At 38.0% G+C, this 20,296-nt stretch overlaps 1 protein-coding gene across 9 annotated transcripts in view; it reads left to right on the top strand.

The window, feature by feature from the left end:
* Nucleotides 1–20,296, top strand: part of PTBP3 (polypyrimidine tract binding protein 3) — a 116,950-nt gene that overhangs the window by 59,888 nt on the left and 36,766 nt on the right. For all 9 annotated transcript variants that reach the window (XM_026456259.2, XM_023201833.3, XM_023201836.2 and 6 more), the window contains 2 exons: nucleotides 7,260–7,406; nucleotides 12,624–12,788. In XM_026456259.2, the coding sequence (XP_026312044.1) occupies nucleotides 7,260–7,406; nucleotides 12,624–12,788 (312 nt within the window). The remainder of the gene's footprint in view (nucleotides 1–7,259; nucleotides 7,407–12,623; nucleotides 12,789–20,296) is intronic.

Here is a 20,296-nt window from a genome sequence, read left to right on the forward strand (position 1 = left end):
TCGCTTGAACCTGGGAGGTGGAGGATGTGGTGAGCCGAGATCACGCCGTTGCACTCCACCAGCCTGGGCAACAAGAGTAAATTTCCGTCTCACCAAAAAAAGAAAAAAAAGTATAGTATTGTCAAAAGACAAAATCACAACACATTTAAACGTGATTAGATTGGCTTCTATTTGTGATTCTAGAACCGAGCAACACCTCATTCTTTAAAATAGAATGAATGTTCCACTGGGCAAGACAGAATAGTTGGTTTTTATAAGGTGGGAACAAGGAAGTAACAATTGTTTAAAACGTGAATTTGTTAACACCAGGTTATTACATTTTACTTTTCTTGTAAGGGTCAAAGCAGTAGGAACTTATTGTGCTGATTCAGGTAGGCCACTCTCTTTCTGATTGGTTGCTGTGAATCTCCTGTTTTCAGGAAAAACTGGTTTGTTTGGGGATTTACTTGCTTTACTTTGCATGAGTGACTCCATTTTAATTTGGACTGATCTGCTGGGGTGTAGTGCAGGAGGCTAGTCAAAATAATGTCCTCTCAAAAAGTCAGTTTATTTTAGGTATAGAATTAATATGTGTCTTCTTTCATAATTCAGAAGAGACTGTAAAGAGTTTTCCATTTGAGGCCAGGCGCGGTGGCTCAAGTCTGTAATCCCAGCACTTTAGGAGGCCGAGACGGGCGGATCACGAGGTCAGGAGATCGAGACCATCCTGGCTAACATGGTGAAACCCCGTCTCTACTGAAAAATACAAAAAACGAGCTGGGCGAGGTGATGGGCGCCTGTAGTCCCAGCTACTCGGGATGCTGAGGCAGGAGAATGGCATAAACCCGGGAGGCGGAGCTTGCAGTGAGCTGAGATGCGGCCACTGCGCTCCAGCCTGGGCGACAGAGCGAGACTTCGTCTCAAAAAAAAAAAGAGTTTTCATTTGAGGAGGTGACAGGTTCTTCTTAAGATGAGTAAGGAAACTTGTTTCTTTGGTGACCGTGACAAAAAATATAATACTTGTCATGTGGATTTTAATAATTTTATGTCCTCTTGTTCCAACTCAGACCCCGCTGGGATGAATTCTTTAGTTTTTTCCAAGTTTTTGGCTGTCCTAAAAATCTTTTATACTGTTTATTACTGTAAAGAAGAGGACAACAAATCTAGGCCCTAGGTATTTTGTAGTACATTGTGATGTATTACTATGTTTCATCTGCTTTTGATAAATAATAAGTTTAAGAAACACATTTTAAATACATTTATAAATAGTAAGCATTGGGCATGAAAGAGGTTGGATGATGATGTCTAACTGAGTTCCCTATATTTAGTAAATCACTTATTTAATATCCTCTTTAATTCACATGAGGTTACTAAGATCTGGAGAAGTGTAACATGCCTTAATATTTGGCCCTTGTTGTATTTCCACATTGTCTTAAATCCTTTGGAGACAGTGCATCCCTGCCAGTTAGATCTTTATTTTAATACAATTGCCACTATTGAGAATAGTATGGTTTGCAGGATTTGAACAGAGACCACATGGCCATGTCTAATGGCTAATTGCCTGTGAAACGCTGAGCAGGCAACATCATAATTTTCTTTGTCTCTGCTACTGATTCTGGGTTTATTTTTATCGGTAAGCTAACCGTAAATGTTACGTTAATTGCTTGTGTTTTGATCACAAATCCTGTTTAAAAAATATCTTTTTAGTAAATACACTTGAGCAGGTGATTCTGATTTGAGTCACTAGAACCACTCGTGAGTGATAACTTTTCTCAGGGCATTTGGAGGGTGAAGTATTGGGGGCCAAATGGGGATTATTTTTACCAGCCTTCCTCTGGGTAGTGACTTTTGGCTCTCTCTCCACTCTGTACTATTAAAATTGGACTTTTTGACTAGATACTTAAATAAAATATAAATAATTACTGGACTGCATGTGGAAAAAAATTATTTTAGCATATGAAATTTTAGATCCTATATACTGTAAGAAAGAAAATCCTGTGACAAGAATCATATATTCCAAGTATATTGTTTAGCTTTTCCTTTATGTGACTAATGTTAGAAATTGAGTATGTTCTTAACATTTAGAAAGAAGTTTGCAGAAATATGCCCATACAATGAATATTATTGTTTACAAATTGTTGAAAGATGAAGCTGTTTTTCCTACCTTGACCATTTTTATCCTATTGTCTTAGAAAAATTAGAAAAAATATATTACTGACACAAGCGGATAATGGCTTCAAATTACATCACGGACATTTTTACCTTTTAAATAGTATAAATGACTTGAAGTCAATTTTGCTCTTTTAAGATAGTGGAATTTTTATTTGCTTGGGGAGTTTTGTTTATTGTGGGTTGATTGATTTATGATGTTTCATCCACTGTCACATGGCTAACATCACTGTTTCATAGAACATTGGTAGTTCATTTGGAGCATTTCATTGGTTCAGTTGTTACATTTGGTTGGTACAGTTATACATCATGTTTAACATCTGTCCAGTTAATACTGCTTTTCTAGACTTTATGTGGAAACATTTGACAAGTAAGGTAACTATAAACAAAGAAATAGTTTGATATAGAGCTATTTGCCATTTCCTGTGTTCAGTAATTTTGGTGTTAACAAATTCATATTTTATAAATTGTAAATGTTTTATACATAAGTTGAAATGGTTGATATGTGCTTGCTAATTAAATGCTCTTGTGCCTGGGGATGGTGGCACTTGCCTCAAGGATTGCTTGAGTCTGGGCATTCTGGACTGTAGTGTACTAAGTCGATTTGGTATCCACACTAAGTTTGGCATCAGTGTGGTCCAGGCTGCTTAAGGAGGGGTGAACCGGCCCAGACCAGAACCAGAGCAGGTCAAAACTCTGTGCTGATGAGTAGTGGGATTGTGCCTGTGAATAGGCGAGGCAACATATCAAGACCCCTATCTGTTAAAAAAAAAAAAAAAATGGATGGATGGATGGATGAATGGATGAATAAATAAATATGTTCTTTTGTAGTAAAAAAAAGAATTGGATTGTCTAACTAGAAATTTTGTTGATTTGTATCAGGAGTGGTTCCTGCATTTTAAATTTTTTGAGATGTTCTTACCAGTAGTTTTGAGGACTCAGAATGGTTGGTTAGTGTCTATAGTTTATCTTTCTAACTAATCATTAAAATAGGGCGACAAAGGCTGGGCACAGTGGTTCCCACCTGTAATCCCACCACTTGGGGAGGCTGAGGCAGGAGGAGTACTTGAGCTCAGGAGTTCAAGATCAGCCTGGGCAGTATAGTGAGACTTCGTTGCTACAAAAATTGTAAAAAATTAGCCAAGTGTGGTGGCACCCACCTGTAGTCCCACCTATTTGGGAGGCTGAGATGGAAGGATTGCTTGAGCCCAGGAAGTGGAGGTTGCAGTGAGCTGAGATTGCGCCACTGCACTCCAGTGTAGTGAGACTCTGTCTCTAAATAAATAAATAAAATAAAAAGAGTGAGATGGGGACAAAATCTACCACCTTAAAGCTTTTTAAGTATCTTATTCCTGTAAGAGGAAACTATGTATACTATAAAATACAAATGTCAAGGGGCTTTTGCCAGCTAACCTTTTCCCGAGTCATTCTTGAGATATCTATTGTTAGTACAATGACTACAGATATCAAGTCACTTCAATGACTTAAATCAATATAGACTCAGTGAGTGTAGGAAGTTCTCAGATTTCTATAATTTGAATAATTGATCTTTTGTCCCTTATTTTTTTTTTAATATTCTGTATTTGGAAGATTATAAACTATTTTCTGTTTTTGAGACGGAGTCTCGCTCTGTTGCCCAGGCTGAAGTACACTGGAGTTCACTGGTGTGATCTTGACCTCACTGCAACCTCTGCCTCCCAGGTTCAAGTGATTCTCCTGCCTCAGCCTCTTGAGAAGCTAGGATTACAGGCACCTGCCACCACACCTGGCTAATTTTTTGTGTGTGTTTTTAGTAGAGATGGGGTTACACAACTTTGGCCAGGCTGGTCTCGAACTCCTAACCTCAAGTGATCTGCCCATCACGGCCTCCCAAAGCGTTGGGATCATAGGCGTGAGCCACTACACCTGGCCTTATTTTGTGATAAAGGTTTAATATCCCTAATCTGAAAATGAGGTGCTCAAAAATCTGAAACTTTTTGAGCACCATAACAATCAAAGGAAATGCTCACTGGAGCATTTTGGATTCCAGAATTTTGAATTAGGGATGCTCAGCTAGTAAGTATCTAAGGCAAATATTAAATATTTCAAAATCTGAAATCCAAAACACTTCTGTTCCTAAGCATTTTGGATAAGGGATACTCAGCCTGTGCCTCAGAATTAAATATGACATATATGTGCATGTCTATGTTTTATTGAATGCCTCAGTACTTAAAAAGGAACCTAAAGTCAGGCGCGGTGGCTCATGCCTCTAATCCCAGCACTTTGGGAGGCCGAGGTGGGTGGATCACTTGAGGTCAGGAGTTCAAGACTGGCCTGGCCAACATGGTGAAACCCTGTCTCTACTGAAAATACAAAAATTAGCCGGGTGTGGTGGCATGCACCTGTGATCCCAGCTACTGGGGAGGCTGAGGCCGGAGAATTGCTTGAACCCAGGAGGTGGAGGTTGCAGTGAGCCGAGATCGCACCACTGCACTCCAGCCTGGGCAACACAGCAAGACTCCTACTCAAAAACAAACAAAAACAAAAAAAGGAACCTAAGCCCTGGGAACACTAAAGCCATATGAGTCTATGAGTTGGGGGCAGCTGGTGGTAGTGGTGACAGGTAATATGGTAAGGAGATCACTGAAACATTTTCTTCACAATGCTTTTTGAGGGTTGAGGGATAGAGAGAGGGTGTGGAATGGGGAGAATTCTTGGTACCTTAAGATAATGCTGTCTGTCAATGCTGCACGCATGATTTCCCATCATTTTAGACTGGAATTTCAGATGCCTTTTAAAGGAATGCTTAAGAATCATAATTCTTATGTTGGGAAACCTTTAAAAAATTAAAAATGCTTCATACATTTATTGAAAAAAATTCAAAAGCATAGAATTATTTAAAGTAAAACTTGATATTCCCCAAACAGCACTGTTTTCTGGCCAAAGTTAAGTGTGATTCCATACATACAAGTAAACGTGACATGAAGATGTAGATACCATGTTTATATATGTGTGCATGTGTGTGTAATATATATAAATGTAAAACACAGGAAATACCTTTACATACTTATATGTAACCTTTTTTCAAAATGTAACATTGGTGTTAATTGGAAGCATTTGAAACATTGAGTACGAAGGATCCCAGCACTCTGGGAGGCCGACTCGGGTGAATCGCTTCAGGTCAGGAGTTCTAGACCAGCCTGCATGGTGACCCCCCATCTCTACTATAAACACAAAAATTAGCCGGGGGCATGGTATCATGTGCTTGTTAATCCCAGCCACTCGTGAGGCTGAGGCAGGAGAATCATTTGAACCCAGGAGGCGGAGGTTACAGTGAGCCAAGATATGCCACTGCACTCCAGCCTGGGCGACAGTGAGACTGTGTCTCAAAAAAAAAAAAAAAAGATTTAGAATTGGAAAATTGCCACTTAATTAACTGGTTTTATATGGTTCTTGATTTTTTTTCTCGTTTTCTCTTAGAAATACTTAAAAAGGCAAATCTAAAGTGTGCACCATCATATGAGTAAAAGGTGAAAGATTTATACCATCTGAAGAAAAACCAGAGTATTGATCCCCATTTTACAAGGATGCTTTTCAGAGGCTGAGTTTAATAGTTTTATTCTGAAAAATCCCATACAGTCCAACTAACAGGAACTAAAAATGATCTCAATTAAAAAATCATCTCATGTTAGAGCTGCAAAAAGTCTTAAAGATCCTGTTAGGCAGTGCTTCATGTTTTAGATGAGGAAACTAACGCCCAGAGGTGTTAATGAGTAAGGTGTCATAGCCAGGCATAGATTTTAATCAGGTTCCCTTTCTACCATATCATGCTAGTTCTCGTTTCTTGCTATCACATATGTTGGTGAAGTATGAGATAATAAAACTCTTACTGGAAAAAAGTGAATGCTCTATTAATTTGATTCATAAATGGCTGTTTCCAAAAAGGGTAAAAGGAGAACATACCATTTTGTCCCATTCCTGTTTAAGACTGGGTATTAGAGCAGTGTTTCTCAATGTTTTTTCCTCTGTTTTTTCTTTCTTTTCCCCTAAAGACGGTTTTTAGCCTTTTTACCCCTTAATTGCCGGCATTAAATTTAGTATCTGTGTATGTATTATAGCCTTTTAGTCCCATTTTTTTTTTTTTTTTTTTTTTGAGGCAGAGTTTCACTCAGTCGCAGTGGCGTGATCTCGGCTCACTGCAACCTCTGCCTCCTGGCCTCAAGCGATTCTCCCGCCTTAGCCTCTCGAGTAGCTGGGATTACAGGCACCTGACAATCATTCCTGGCTAATTTTTGTTGTTTTAGTAGAGACAGGGTTTCACTGTGTTGGCCGGGCTGGCCTTGAACTCCTGACCTCAGGTGATCCACCCGCCTCAGACTCCCAAAGTGCTGGGATTCTAGGCCTGAGCCACCGTGCCCAGCCTTAGCCTTACTATTTTTAATGATAAACTTAAATCACAGCCCCTGAAAGCATCCGTTCACAGTGGTGACATACACATTTATTTTCATCTTTTTAATTATTTCTAGATTTTAAAAGAAACAGAAATAAAAGGAGAACCAAAAACTACATAAAATCCCTTAATCAACTGGCAGTTAAATCCTTTTTTTCTTTCTAAGATAGTGTCTTACTCTGTTGCCCACGGTGCAGTGCAGTCATGCAGACATGGATCACTGCACCCTCAACCTCCCAGGCTCAAGCAATCCTCATACTCAGCCCCTCCCTCATTCCCCAACCCCAAGTAGCTGGGACCACAGCCATGTGCCACTATGCGTAGCTAATTAAAAAAAATTTTTTTTGTAGAGATGGATTCTCCCTATGTTGCCCAGGCTGGTGTTGAACTCCTAGGCTCAAGCACTCCTCCCACCTTGTCTTCCCAAAGTAGCTGGAATTACAGTTGTGAACCACCATGCCTGGCTTCTCAAAGTTCTTCAGTGAACCCAACTTTTTAGATGTTTCTAATTGACATCCATGATATTTTGAAGCAAAGTTTTTTTTTTTTTTTTCCTCCCCTTGGGGGTAGTGTCATTTTATTTGAGAATGCATGGTTTTAGAGCAAGCTAGAATGGCAAAATATCTCTTAACTATCTTTCAAAAAGATGAGCTTTCACTTTACCTTCTTGTGTTTATTGCAGGCTTTCTTAGAAATGGCTTCTGAGGAAGCTGCTGTTACTATGGTGAATTATTACACTCCTATTACTCCTCACCTTCGAAGCCAGCCTGTTTATATTCAGTATTCCAATCACAGAGAACTTAAGACTGACAATCTACCTAATCAAGCTGTAAGTATTAAAGGTGTTTTTAAAAATAGATATGGGAACACATGGTATGATAACTTACATACTTTACAGATGAAGAAAAATTATGTGCCTTTATTTATTTTAGGATACTTTACTAGTCATAATTGTATATGTAAATTCTTCCCCCAATTCTTAATAAGAAAGCAGTGCCATTTAGAAATACATTAGAAATTTTTCTCTTGAAACTGTTTTCACAATAAAAAAAGGAGAAAAAAATTTATTGTTACATACATCTTAAAATCTCAGATCTGAAAGGAACTTAATGATTCATTTCAATCATCTTTTTACAGACTCTAACAAAGGCATTGAGAAACTGAGTGATATTAAGTAACGGAACTTAAGACCTTAAGAGTTTTTTAGAATTGTTTATTAAATGATTTTTGACTCCTGAAGATGAGTGTGAAATGTAGCATAGCAACATTTCTTACCCATTTTTCTGTTGATGTAGCACACGTTGAGTCTTTTGTGTCTTTCCATGTTGATTTTTAAGTGGTTAAAAATAGTTTAATTATTTGAAGTTATTTAAGGACAGAAAATGTTTATCCACAAAGCAAATACATTTTAAGAAAGTGGGTTTTGGCTGGGCGCGGTTTGGGAGGCTGAGGCAGGTGGATCATGAGGTCAGGAGCTCGAGACCATCCTGGCTAACACAGTGAAACCCTGTCTGTACCAAAAATACAAAAAAAATTAGCCGGGTGTGGTGGCAGATGCCGGTAGTCCCAGCTACTCAGGAGGCTGAGGCAGAGAAATGGTGTGAACCTGGGAGGCAGAGCTTGTGGTGAGCCAAGACCGTGCCACTGTGTTCCAGCCTGGGTGGCAGAATGAGACTCCGTCTCAAAAAAAAAAAAAAAAACAAAAACAAAAAGAAGAAACTGGGTTTTTTTTTAAAGTTATGATTTTAAGGGCATGTTTGGCCTCTGTATTCTTGCTCTAGGCAAAGAACTCCTCCAACTCTCTGATTTTGTGTTGAAAGGCAGCATAATGTAAGCTGGTGAGATTCAATTAGTTTTCCACATTGTTTGAAACAGCGACATTTACTGCACGTAATCCTTAACTTATTTTAGGCAATATTAATGGCATATAATAAACTATATAAGCTTACAATAAATACAGTATTAGATGAATGGAATAGACTTTTTAAAATAAAAAATTGTCATTACAAGTTGTACATAGGATACATGCTTATGGTACACAGAGATAACTAATGACTAGTGGTAATATTCGATGTGTATTCAGGTGTCTGTGTATCTCATTTTACACAAAATGTTTTGAAATCTTTTTTTGTGTAATGTTATGGACATGAGCTTATTACAGCAAATATAGCATTACCTCATTAGCTTTTAATGACTATAATACTCTCTTGTATAGGAGAATTATAATTTGTCCAATTTCTTTTTGATACATACTGAAGTTGTTTCCAGTGTATATTCCAGTACAGCATATTCCAATCCAATAAAATGTATATTGCCATATAATACAATGTATATTCCAATGTATATGTATGAAATCTGCTGGGACAAAGCATGTACATATTTTAAATTTTGGTTTATGTTGCATGATTGCTTTCTGTAGAGATTACGTGCTTAGAGTGCCACCAATATAATGGATGAGCAGATGGCTTTCCAGTGTTCGTTAATAGATAGATGAGTAATTGAATCCTATTTTTTACTTTTATTTGATAATTTGTAAAATACTTATACTCATTTTTGTTAGTGCCACTTCCCCCGTTTTTTATTGTAGTAAAATGTACATGACATAAAATTTACCATTTCAGACATTTTTAAATGTACAGGTTAATGGCATTAAGTACATTTACATTGTTGTATAGTCACCACCACTCTTAGTCTCTAGATGCCATTTCTCATCACCTCAAACTGAAACACTCTATCCATTATACAGTAACTCCTTATTCCTCCCTCCTCCCACCTCTGGCAACTACCATTCTACCTTCAGTCTCTATGGATTTTTAAATATATAGTCAAGTCTCTTAGGATGTCATAATACAATCTTTTCTGACTTCGGTACCATCCTCAGAAAGACGTAGTACACCAAGACTAAAAAAAAAATCTACGTATGTTTTCTTCTAATACTTTTATATTGTGGTTCTTACTTCTATTAGGAATTTTTTGGATGTAGGAATGAGGGTAAGGCTTCAGTCTTTTTTTTACTCCAAGAGACCAGTTTCTCCTGCATTATTTTTGAATAACTTATTTATTATCTATAATGTGAAACTTGTCCTTTGTCATATATTAGTTTTCTATACACACCCTATGCCTGCTGATCATATGTACACACACGTGCACTCTTGTGTGACATGCTTATATGTTCTGCTTACATGTCTTGTTCTACCCTCATGTGTGTGCTGCTCACATGCTATACATTCCATGTTTAACCTTTACTACCTTTTGAATTGCAAAAGCTTGGATTTCATTTCTGCGTCTGTGCCCTAAGGCTTAATTTTTTTTTTTTTTTTTGGGGGGGAGACAGAATTTTGCTCTTTGCCCAGGATGGAGTGAAGTGGCACCATCTCAGCTCACTGCGACCTCTGCTCCCCACCCCCCGCCCGCCGGGTTCAAGCGATTCTCCTGCCTTAGCCTCACGAGTAGCTGGGATTATAGGTGCCCGCTACCACGCCCAGCTAATTTTTGTAGTTTTAGTAGAGACAGGGTTTCACTATGGTGGCCAGGCTGGTCTGGAACTCCTGACATCAGGTGATCCACCCGTCTCTGCCTCCCAAAGTGCTAGGATTACAGGTGTGAGCTACTGCGCCTGACTCCTAAGCCTTAATATATTGCAGGGCAAGACCTTATTTCTTACTCTCTTTTCAGAAATTAACTGATTAATGTATCTTGCCTATTTCTTCAGATAAATTTTGGAATTATTTTGGTAACTCCTGTCCTCCAAGAAACACGCTTGGAATTGGGTCGATGTTGTAAATTAATTTGAGATAATTAATTTTGCACATTAATTATATTACTGTGATTCTTTTAAGGAGGAAGTTATATTTTGTTTATTTTCTTGTCTTTCAGTAGACTTTTAAAATTTCCTTCATGTAAATCCTGCCGTTTTCTCATTAGTGTGATTCTTAAGTATGTTGCTATAAATCTTGAAGGGAAAAAACAATTTAATAAATCTTAAAGGTTGGATTATTCCAGAGAGAAATAGTGAGAAATCCCAGTTGCTTGGCAACCAAAGCTAGCCTAAATGACCTAGTTTATTCTGAGATAGACTTCATTTCTTCCCAATACTTTTTCCATCTTGTTGCTTTTATATAACTTTTATGCATTGATGTTTCATAAAATACAATACTTTTTTTTTTTTAATTCAAAGTCCTACATTAAACCTAACGTCAAAGTTTCAGATACCTGTTTGATTTTTTTTTTTTTTTTTTTTTTTGAGACAGAGTCTCGCTCTGTCGCCCAGGCTGGAGTGCAAGGGCCGGATCTCAGCTCACTGCAAGCTCTACCTCTCGGGTTCACGCCATTCTCCTGCCTCAGCCTCCCGAGTGGCTGGGACTACAGGCGCCCGCCACCTCGCCCAGCTAGTTTTTATTTGTGTTTTTTAGTAGAGACGGGGTTTCACCGTGTTCGCCAGGATGGTCTCGCTCTCCTGACCTCGTAATCCGCCCGTCTCGGCCTCCCCAAGTGCTGGGATTACAGGCTTGAGCCACCGCGCTCGGCCCTGTTTGATATTTTTAAAGTACTGTAATGTCTTTTTATTCTGACATTCCCAGGAAGCTGATGGATGAGTGTTTCATTCCTTTTTGTTCTCTGAATAGCAAGCTATCCCAAAATATGCACTTTATTTTTCCAGTTTATGATTGTACTTGCCAGAAGGTCAGGTGAATATTAAGTGTTTTTGTTTCCTTGATTTAAACTAAAATCACAACTGTAAAATTTAGGTCGTATTTTTATACAGCATTTGAGAAATGGTTGTGTTAATAGAAGTCATTATTGTATGCAGCTTTTCTTGACCTTATGGATGGAAGTTTATAAATCTGCCATGAGATGACCATAGAAAGATTTTCTCTAAAAAGACAATCATACTTAACACTTAAGATCTGTGCATTTTTATTGTATGTTAATTTTCATCTTCTCAATCTGAGAAATATCTTCTTTACATTTTCCAGGCATTTTTAAATTTTACATGAAGTATACATTTCTCCTTATCCCACATTAAATTTGTTTTCCTGATCATACTATTGCTATTATTTCCTTTATTAATTTCACTATTCCAGAGAGTTTGTTACCCAAACATTTTAAAATTATTTCCCATAATAGGAATTCTGCTCCTTCATAATTTTTAGCATCGGACATAATTTTTAGCAGTTTGAGTTTGTCTGTTGTTTCCTCATGATTCAATTCAGAGTATCTGTCTTTGACAGCACACCACGAAAGTAATGCTCTTTTCATTGCATCATAAAATTTCCATTAGTTGTGTTAGTAATGATGGGCTCTTTGATCACTTGATTAGGGTGGTGTTTGCTAGCCCTCTCCACTATAAAGTTGTTACTTACAAGGGGGAAGAGTAGTATTTTGTGGGCAGGTACTTTAAGACTGTGTAAAGATACTGTTCCTTATCAGCTGTTAATTTATATCAGTATGGACTAAAGGTTTCCTATGTTATTTGATGGGTTTTTTAACAGTTGTTATTATTTTGATACACAAATTGTCCTAGATTTGGCCAGTACAGGCCCCTTCAAACTGGTTTCTATGTCCTTTTGGAATATCCCTATCATTCTTTGAACATTTCCTTGCATTCTGACCAACGCTTCGTCCCCCTGCCCCAAAACAAAAATGTTTTATACTCATCTTGTGATTTCTGGGCCCCAGTTCTGGAATCAGCTATTCTTTTAGAGTGCCTTGGTTTCTTTTAGTGGAGAATATTTAGAAGCTTGTCTTGCCTACCCTTGCTTGGGTGTAAACATCCTATGCCATAGTCTTTAATGTTGCTTTCATATTTCTTCTCCCATTGTCTTTTAAAAATTAGGAAATAAAAAAAATACTGTGTTGTTGTGGTATGCAGGGAGGTATTTGACTGTTTACTGATTACAAATTTAGGATATGTACCTCCAGACAGAGTAGATAAATCTTGTTTTACTTAACTATATTGCTTCATACTGTTTTATGTCAACTACATTTTAGGATTCATATAATGCATCTGTATAATCAAAAGTTCTCATTTTGGGTTGTTCTATAGCGAGCCCAGGCTGCACTGCAGGCTGTCAGTGCCGTCCAATCAGGAAGCCTGGCCCTTTCTGGAGGTCCTTCCAGTGAAGGCACAGTCCTACCTGGGCAGAGCCCTGTGCTTCGAATAATTATTGAAAACCTCTTTTACCCTGTTACCCTGGAAGTTCTTCATCAGGTAAGGAGGAATAAATACTCTTAAGAAGGTTAAGTTAAATATGGCTTCTGAAACTTTTGATGTTTTATATCTAAGTTGTTTAGCTTATTGGTTTTGTTGATATATTTGTTTGAATAATGAAAAAATCTTTATCCTGTTTCATAGAAATTAGAGGTAATTTTTTGACAGCCTCCTTTTTCTAACTTGAATACATAATTTAAAAGGGTGTAAAAAGTTTTGATTTTTTTTCTTACAGGTAAGCATGAAAATGAACATAGAATACTGTGAAAAGTCCAGATAGTAGTTGTTCCTTAGAAAGTAACGTCACCATTGAGTACAACTAATTTATTTCTGTTGACAACTTCTTACATTTGAGTATTTCTGATTTAAAAATTCTAAAGGGAAAGTGTATAATAAGTCTTCACGTGTAATATGAATATACCATGTTAAATATTGATGCCCAATCTAGGCTTCATACACTACCCATTGCTATATCTAAATTGTCTTGATAAAAGAAATCATGGCAAGTAATATGTAGAATTTAAGAGTTGAAGGTCACTTAGTTTCATAATTTTGTAGTGAATAAATCCAAAACACAAATAATTGATAAGTATTGAATATTGTAGAGAGTAGTTGAAGAGCCAATTAGAATCGAAACTTCCTGATGTAATTTCCTATGTTTTGTTTTTGAATGGTTGTTACATTTTTAACTAATATTTCATATATACATATCCTCAAAATGTAATATAGTTATCTGGTAATCTGTGTATACAAATATTTGACATATAGCCCCAAAATTTAGTTAGCTTTTGTCCTCTTTAGCTATATATTGATTTTGTTTCATTACACTTATTACACCCACATACTCATTACACCCACATATTAAAATACTGCAACACTTCCCTTGCTTATTTTCATTTAACAGAGTCATGCCTTTGGATTTGTGGTATGTGCAGAGTCATAGGAGTCTCTGTGTGTGCTTATATATGTAAGAATTGAAATGCATCTTACTCTAGCCTCACATTTTACAAATAAAGAAGCTAGGGCCCTTAGAAGTTCATTTACTTTCCCATAGTCTTTATACCAATTGACGATAGAGCTCAGACACATTTCTTAGTAAAGTCCTGTCCCATGCATGTATGTATTAAAACATGCCATTGAGTACGTCTACTGGGCTCCCCTTTGATAGGCATTGGTGAAGCATGTCCTAAGGAGGACGCTAGCAATGGGATCCAGAGCCATGGTTGCTCTCTGAAAGGGTTCAGCTGTTGCTTAAGTGATTGATTTCATTGTTCTTGTGGATTTTCTTCTGTGTATCCCAGAAAGTGGCACTGAAGACTAATGTGATCTTTAGCAGTGTTTGTTCTGGGGTTGCTACTGTAACATTGTAGCTATTGCTTTTATAAAAGATGTTCTTATGCCTGTGTCCCAACACTGCCATCAGCCAGCAGCCAGTGTAGCTACAGTCATGTGGTCCTGTCTTATCATTTCATTTATCATCTCCCTAACCACAGCAACAAATTTTGTTTTTCCCTCAAGAGATCATGGTGACCTTCGGGTGACGAGGACTAATTCTGGGTGTCCTCAGTAGCAACTGCTGGGGTAGGACTCCCAGTCTTTCAGTTACAGCACTCACTTTTTAAACCCTCTTTTCCAGTGCTATTGAAATAAAACCAGCTCCTTATGAAGGCCCCCAAATGCAGACTTCTCCCCCATCTCTTTATCTTCATTACCTAACACTCTTCTGCTTATTTAACACCTGTCTTTTCTGGCACTGTCTCTCTCTCTCTCTACCTCCCTTCCCTTTCTCCCTGCTTAATTCTGTCCTTAGTCCATTTCTATCTTGTATTTCTTAGACCAGGAACACTCTTTATCCAGGTAGTCACCTGGCAGGATTGACGTCATTCAACTCTCAGCTCAAATGTTACCTCCTCAGGGAGCAATCTAATTACATTAAGCAAGTCCTCTCCCCTGGCACTCTTATGCCATCAGCCAACTAAGAGCCAGTCTGGCATAACAGTTACAGATACAGGGTCTGGAGCTGGTTTGAATCCTGACTCTACTGCCTCTGTTGCCTTGGGCAAGTAACTTACCCCTTCCATTTTTGTTTTCTTTATAATGAGGAAGATGTTCTCTCATTTTTTATTACAAGGATTACATGAGTTAATATATTTAAAGTACTTACTAAATAAAACAGGGCCTGATACATATTAAGTGCCCAAGAAGGGGTTGGGTGTGGTGACTCACGCCTGTAATCCCAACACTTTGAGAGGCCAAGGAGGGTGGATGACTTGAGGTCAGGAGTTCAACTCCAACCCAAACCCTATTTCTTCTAAAAATATAAAAAATTAGCCAGGTGTGGTGGCATATATCTGTAGTTCCACCTATTCTGGACGCTGAGGCAGGAGAATCACTTGAACCCAGGAGGCTGAGATTGCAGTGAGCTGAGATCGCGCCATTACACTGCAGTCTGGGCAGCAGAGCAAGACTCCATCTAAGTGTCCAAGAACTGTTATCTCTAATGATCAAATGCCAGTAAAGAGCAATGTAAGAAACTGGTTCTTCCTCTTGTAGTCTTGTGGATAAGACACTAATTTCATAAATAATGACATAAAATTTGTGATGAATATTATGGTAGGGGAATATACGGAAGTGTGGAGTTGGTTGTACCTGTTATAACTATTTAGCAAATTATTTTATTATATTCTTTGCTGAAAATTGGTCCTGGCTCAACTGCTATCTAACATCTATAGAAACCAGTGTTCCGTTTGCTCATGGTAAGGGAATTGAGAGTGATTGAGATGGGACTGATGCTATTTTAGATGAAGGAAGCTAGGGAAAGTCTTTCCAATGTGATATTTGAGCAGAGGCTTACAGGATGGGAAAATATAAGTTATGTGTGTATGTGGAGAAATAATGATCCAGTCCAAAAGAACAACAAATGTAAGGTGCCTAAGGTGGAAGTGTACTTGTTGTGTTGAAGTATCGGAAAGAAGGCTGGTGTCATTGGAATAGAGAGAGTAAGAAAGCCCTATGCGAGAGGGCATCAGAGCAGTGATGATGCAAAGCTTTTATAATCATTACACTGGGTAAGATGGGAAACCTTTGGAGGATTTTGAATGGAACAGTGAGATTATATCATTTACATTTTAGCAGAATCACTCGTGTTGCTGTGTTAAGAATAAACTATGGCTGGGCGTGGTGGCTCACACCTGTAATCCCAGCACTTTGGGAGGCCGAGGCCAATGGATCTTCTGAGCTCAGGTGTTCAAGACCAGCCTGGGCAATATGGCAAAACCCCGTCTACCAAAAAATACAAAAAATTAGCGAAGGGTGGTGGCACACACCTGTAGTCCCAGCTACTCAGGAGGCTGAGATGGGAGGATAGCTGGAGCCCGGGAGGTGGAGGTTGCAGTGAAACGAGATTGTGCCAGTGCATTCCAGCCTGGATGACAGAGTGAAACCCTGCCCCCTCATCCTCCAAAAAGAATAAGCTGTATAGGGTTAAGTGGAGGCTCTTGTCCTACTTCAAGTGAGAGATGATGGTGGCCTGGGTGAGGCCTTAAGGACTGGAAGTGGTGATTATGGATTTTTAAAAAATTAGAGATAGGGTCTTGCTGTGTTGCGCAGACTGGCCCAAATAAACTCCTGGGCTCAAGCAATCCTTCCACCCTATGAGAAGCTGGGGCTATAGGTACGGGCCACCTGTATGGACTTCTGTGGCTATATTTTGAAAGATTTGCTGATGGATTGATTAGATGTGGTTCTGAAGAGAAAGGGAGTAATCAAGAATGCCTCCCAGATTTTGGATCTGAGCCTCTGGTAAAATGGAGCTAAGATATAAAGACTGAGGTAAATAAATAATAGTAATAATAATAAAAAGACAAAAACAAAAAAAAGATTTGGGGCAGGGGTTGGAGGAAGACATAAATCAAGAGTTTGATTTGAACATGTTAACTTGAGATACCTATTAGGTATTCAAATGGGAGATGATAAATGGAAATTAAGTCTGGATTCAGGAAAGAATTCAGGCTGGAGATTTGGAAACCTTCAGCATAGGTGTGGTAATTAAAGCCATTGGACTGGATGACATCATCTCAGAATATTTGTAGATAGAAAGAATTCATCAACTGATTAATTATGTAAATGCTCAATCATGCATACCAAAAAGTGTCTTTGTGCATGAAAGAAGTAGCTCATAACGATGTTCTCATGTAATCCATTCCTTCTGAGTACTGTTATACATGGGAATGGTTTTTGAATGTCCAGTAGATGAATCTCTTCAGGACAAAGGACCAAGCTTTTTGAATTGTAATAAAGATAGATAACTTATAAAAGCTAGGCATTATGGGTACTAAATAAACGAATCAATCCTAGTAATATGAAATTCTGGTTCTTAAATCATATTATTTCATTGGCTACAAAAACTATTATAAACAAGTTGTGGCCAATGTGCTTGATGTTAAAAAAACTTTTCTAATGTGAATAACTTTTTTTTTTTTTTTTTTGGAGATGGAGTCTCACTCTTACAGCCCAGGGTGGGGTGTGGTGGCACAATCTCAGCTCACTGCAATCTCTGCCTCCCGGGTTCAAGTGATTTCTCCTGCCTCAGCCTCCTGAGTAGCTGGGATTACAGGCGCCCATCACCACGCCCAGCTAATTTTTGTACTTTAGTAGAGTTGGGGTTTAGCCCTGTTGGCCAGGCTGGTCTCGAACTCCTGACCTCAGGTGATCTACCCACATCAGCCTCCCAAAGTGCTGGTATTATAGGCATGAGCCACCGCGCCTGGCTGTGAATACACTTTTTACAAGTGAATACTAGTGGACATTTTCAGTTTCTGACAAATTATACCTTTATAAATCACTCTGAAGATGAATTTTATCAGAATTTGATCTTTAGTGTCTTCTTAGTCCTGGGTTACAGTCTGAAACTATTAAAATACACACGAGGTATCTAGAGTTGAGTATTTGTCCATATTTTTGACAGCAAAATATATTAGGGAAACAGAGTCAAAGACCTTGTAATTCATAAAAATAGATTCATATGTATCAAACCTTCCTAAATTTTAATTTTTGATACCTAATCTGTTTGAAATTTACTATTTTGGTAATTATGAAAAGGTGTTAAAAATCACACGTCAGGCATTCCTGGATTCCCTGATGTTGGTGCCCAGTTACTTTATTCAGAAGTATCATATTGTTTTTTGTAGCTCCTCTCTCAGTGAATACAATCCAGGGGACTAGAGTGCTATTGCTGGTTAGCCTGTTCAGGCAAGTTTATTCTCTTAGCACATTCAGGTAAAAACCACACAGCAAAACACCAAGCTGTCCGTGAGGATGTGCTTTAGGCCACTGTTGAAGTTAAATGAGAAATGAGAATGTAAAGTTAAATGAGAAAAGGAATGTAAACATTAACAAAATCTGAAAGGTAAGTGGAAATTAGGTTTTATAGCATAATTTAGTATAAAAATTTTCCAAATGTTGGAGCAAGTTATGTGTTCTTATTCCTTCACTAATGAGATATTTTACATCAAGAGTATTTATTATTTTTTGAAATTGCTGACTTCCCTTGGAGTGAAAAGTAGTATTTTTTTTTTAAGAAAAAATGAAAAAAAAAAAGCTTTTAAAAAAGGAAAAAAAAATTATATATTGCCATCTGGGTACGGTGGCTCATGCCTATAATCCCAGTACTTTGGGAGACTAAGGTAGGAGAATCATTTGAGGTCACGAGTTTGAGACCAGCCTGGGTAAGGTAGCGAGACCCCATCTCTAAAAAATTTTAAAAATTAGCCATGCATGGTGGTGCACCCTGTAGTACTCCGGAGACTAAAGCAGGAGGATTGCTTGAGCCGAGGAGTTCAAGGTTACGGTGAACTGTGATCGCGCCACTGCACACTATTATGGGTGATAGGGTGAGACCCTGTCTCTTAAAAAAAGGAAACAAAAAATTGCATATCACTATAATTCTCAATTTATAATTTTATCAATTTATAATATCAATTAATAATAAGCATTTTAGTCTGTATCTGTTACATGCCAGGAATTGTACTTAATGATGCAGAAATGATTAAGACAAGATATATTCCTTCAAGGAGCTTTCCAGTCTAATTAATGGAGACAGTTATATAAATAAATGTATAGTAGAGTAAAAGTACAACAGCAAGATACATATACATATATATATATATATATATATTTTTTTTTTTTTGAGACGGAGTTTCTCTCTTGTTGCCCACGTTGGAGTGCAATGGCCCGATCTCAGCTCATGGCAGCCTCCGCTTCCCGGGTTCAAGTGATTCTCCTGCCTCAGCCTCCCCCAGTAGCTGGGATTACAGGCATGCGCCACCATACCCGGCTAATTTTTGTATTTTTAGTAGAGATGGGGTTTTGCCATGTTGGCCAGGCTGGTCTCGAACTCCTGACCTCAGGTGACCCACCGGCCTCCCAAAGTGCTGGGATTACAGGTGTGAGCCACTGCACCTGGCTGATAAATATTTATATAAAACCAAGAAGTAGATACAACTCGGGAAAAATAATTCTATAGGGATTTGGGGAAGGCTGAGAATTTTATGGTAGCATTGTTCCCTGAGCTGAGTTTTGGAAAAGATAAATGAAGGCTTACTAGCTGTGAAAACGGATTTCTAGGAAAAGGGAAAATCCTTATATATGGGCGTAGAAGTCTGAAATCATTTGGTAAATTTGCAGAACTATAGACAACTACATATTGTTGATGTAAATAGAATAGTGTTATACAAGAAGTTTCAGGAAGTGAGGTTTGAGAGATAAACCAGGGCAAGAGTGTTATGTTATGTGAAAGAGCTTGTATTTTACCCTGTATATAATGGGGAGGTATAAGGGATTTTAAGCAGGGGAAGATATAATCTGACTTATACTTTAGAACGCTACCTGGGCTGTAGTAATGAAGAAGGGAGGTCAGACAGTTGTTACATTACACCCCCAGCCTTTTTAAAAAATCTAACGTTACTCCTTTATTGAGAGAAAACATTGAGTTGATGCATGTGTAATACATAGATTGATTCATGTCTTGCCATAAGTGATTTAAGTGGCAAAATATATATAACATAAAATTTACCATTTTAACTATTTTTAATTGTATAGTTCAGTGACATTAAGTATATTCACATTGTTTTTCAACCATCACTGAATACCACGTCTCCAGAATTTTTTTCATCTTCCCAAACTGAAACTCCCTTTACCCATTAAACAGAACTCTTTATTCATCTGCTCTCCCAGCCCCCAGCAATCACCAGTCTATTTTCGGTACCTGTGAGTTTGACTACACCTTAGGTTCATCATGTAAGTGGAACTATGCAGTATGTGTGTTTTGTGACTGGCATATTTCACCTGGCATGATGTCTTGAAGGTTCGTCCATGTTCAGAATTTTTCTCCTTTTTGAGGCTGAGTAATATTCAGTTTGTATGTATATATCATATTTTGTTTATCCATTTATTTGTTGATGAACACTTTGGTTGCTTCCTGTTTTGGCTATTTTGTGTAATGCTGTAAT

The sequence above is a fragment of the Piliocolobus tephrosceles genome, chromosome 14, assembly GCF_002776525.5.
Source record: "Piliocolobus tephrosceles isolate RC106 chromosome 14, ASM277652v3, whole genome shotgun sequence".
NCBI classification, from domain to species: Eukaryota; Metazoa; Chordata; class Mammalia; order Primates; family Cercopithecidae; genus Piliocolobus; species Piliocolobus tephrosceles.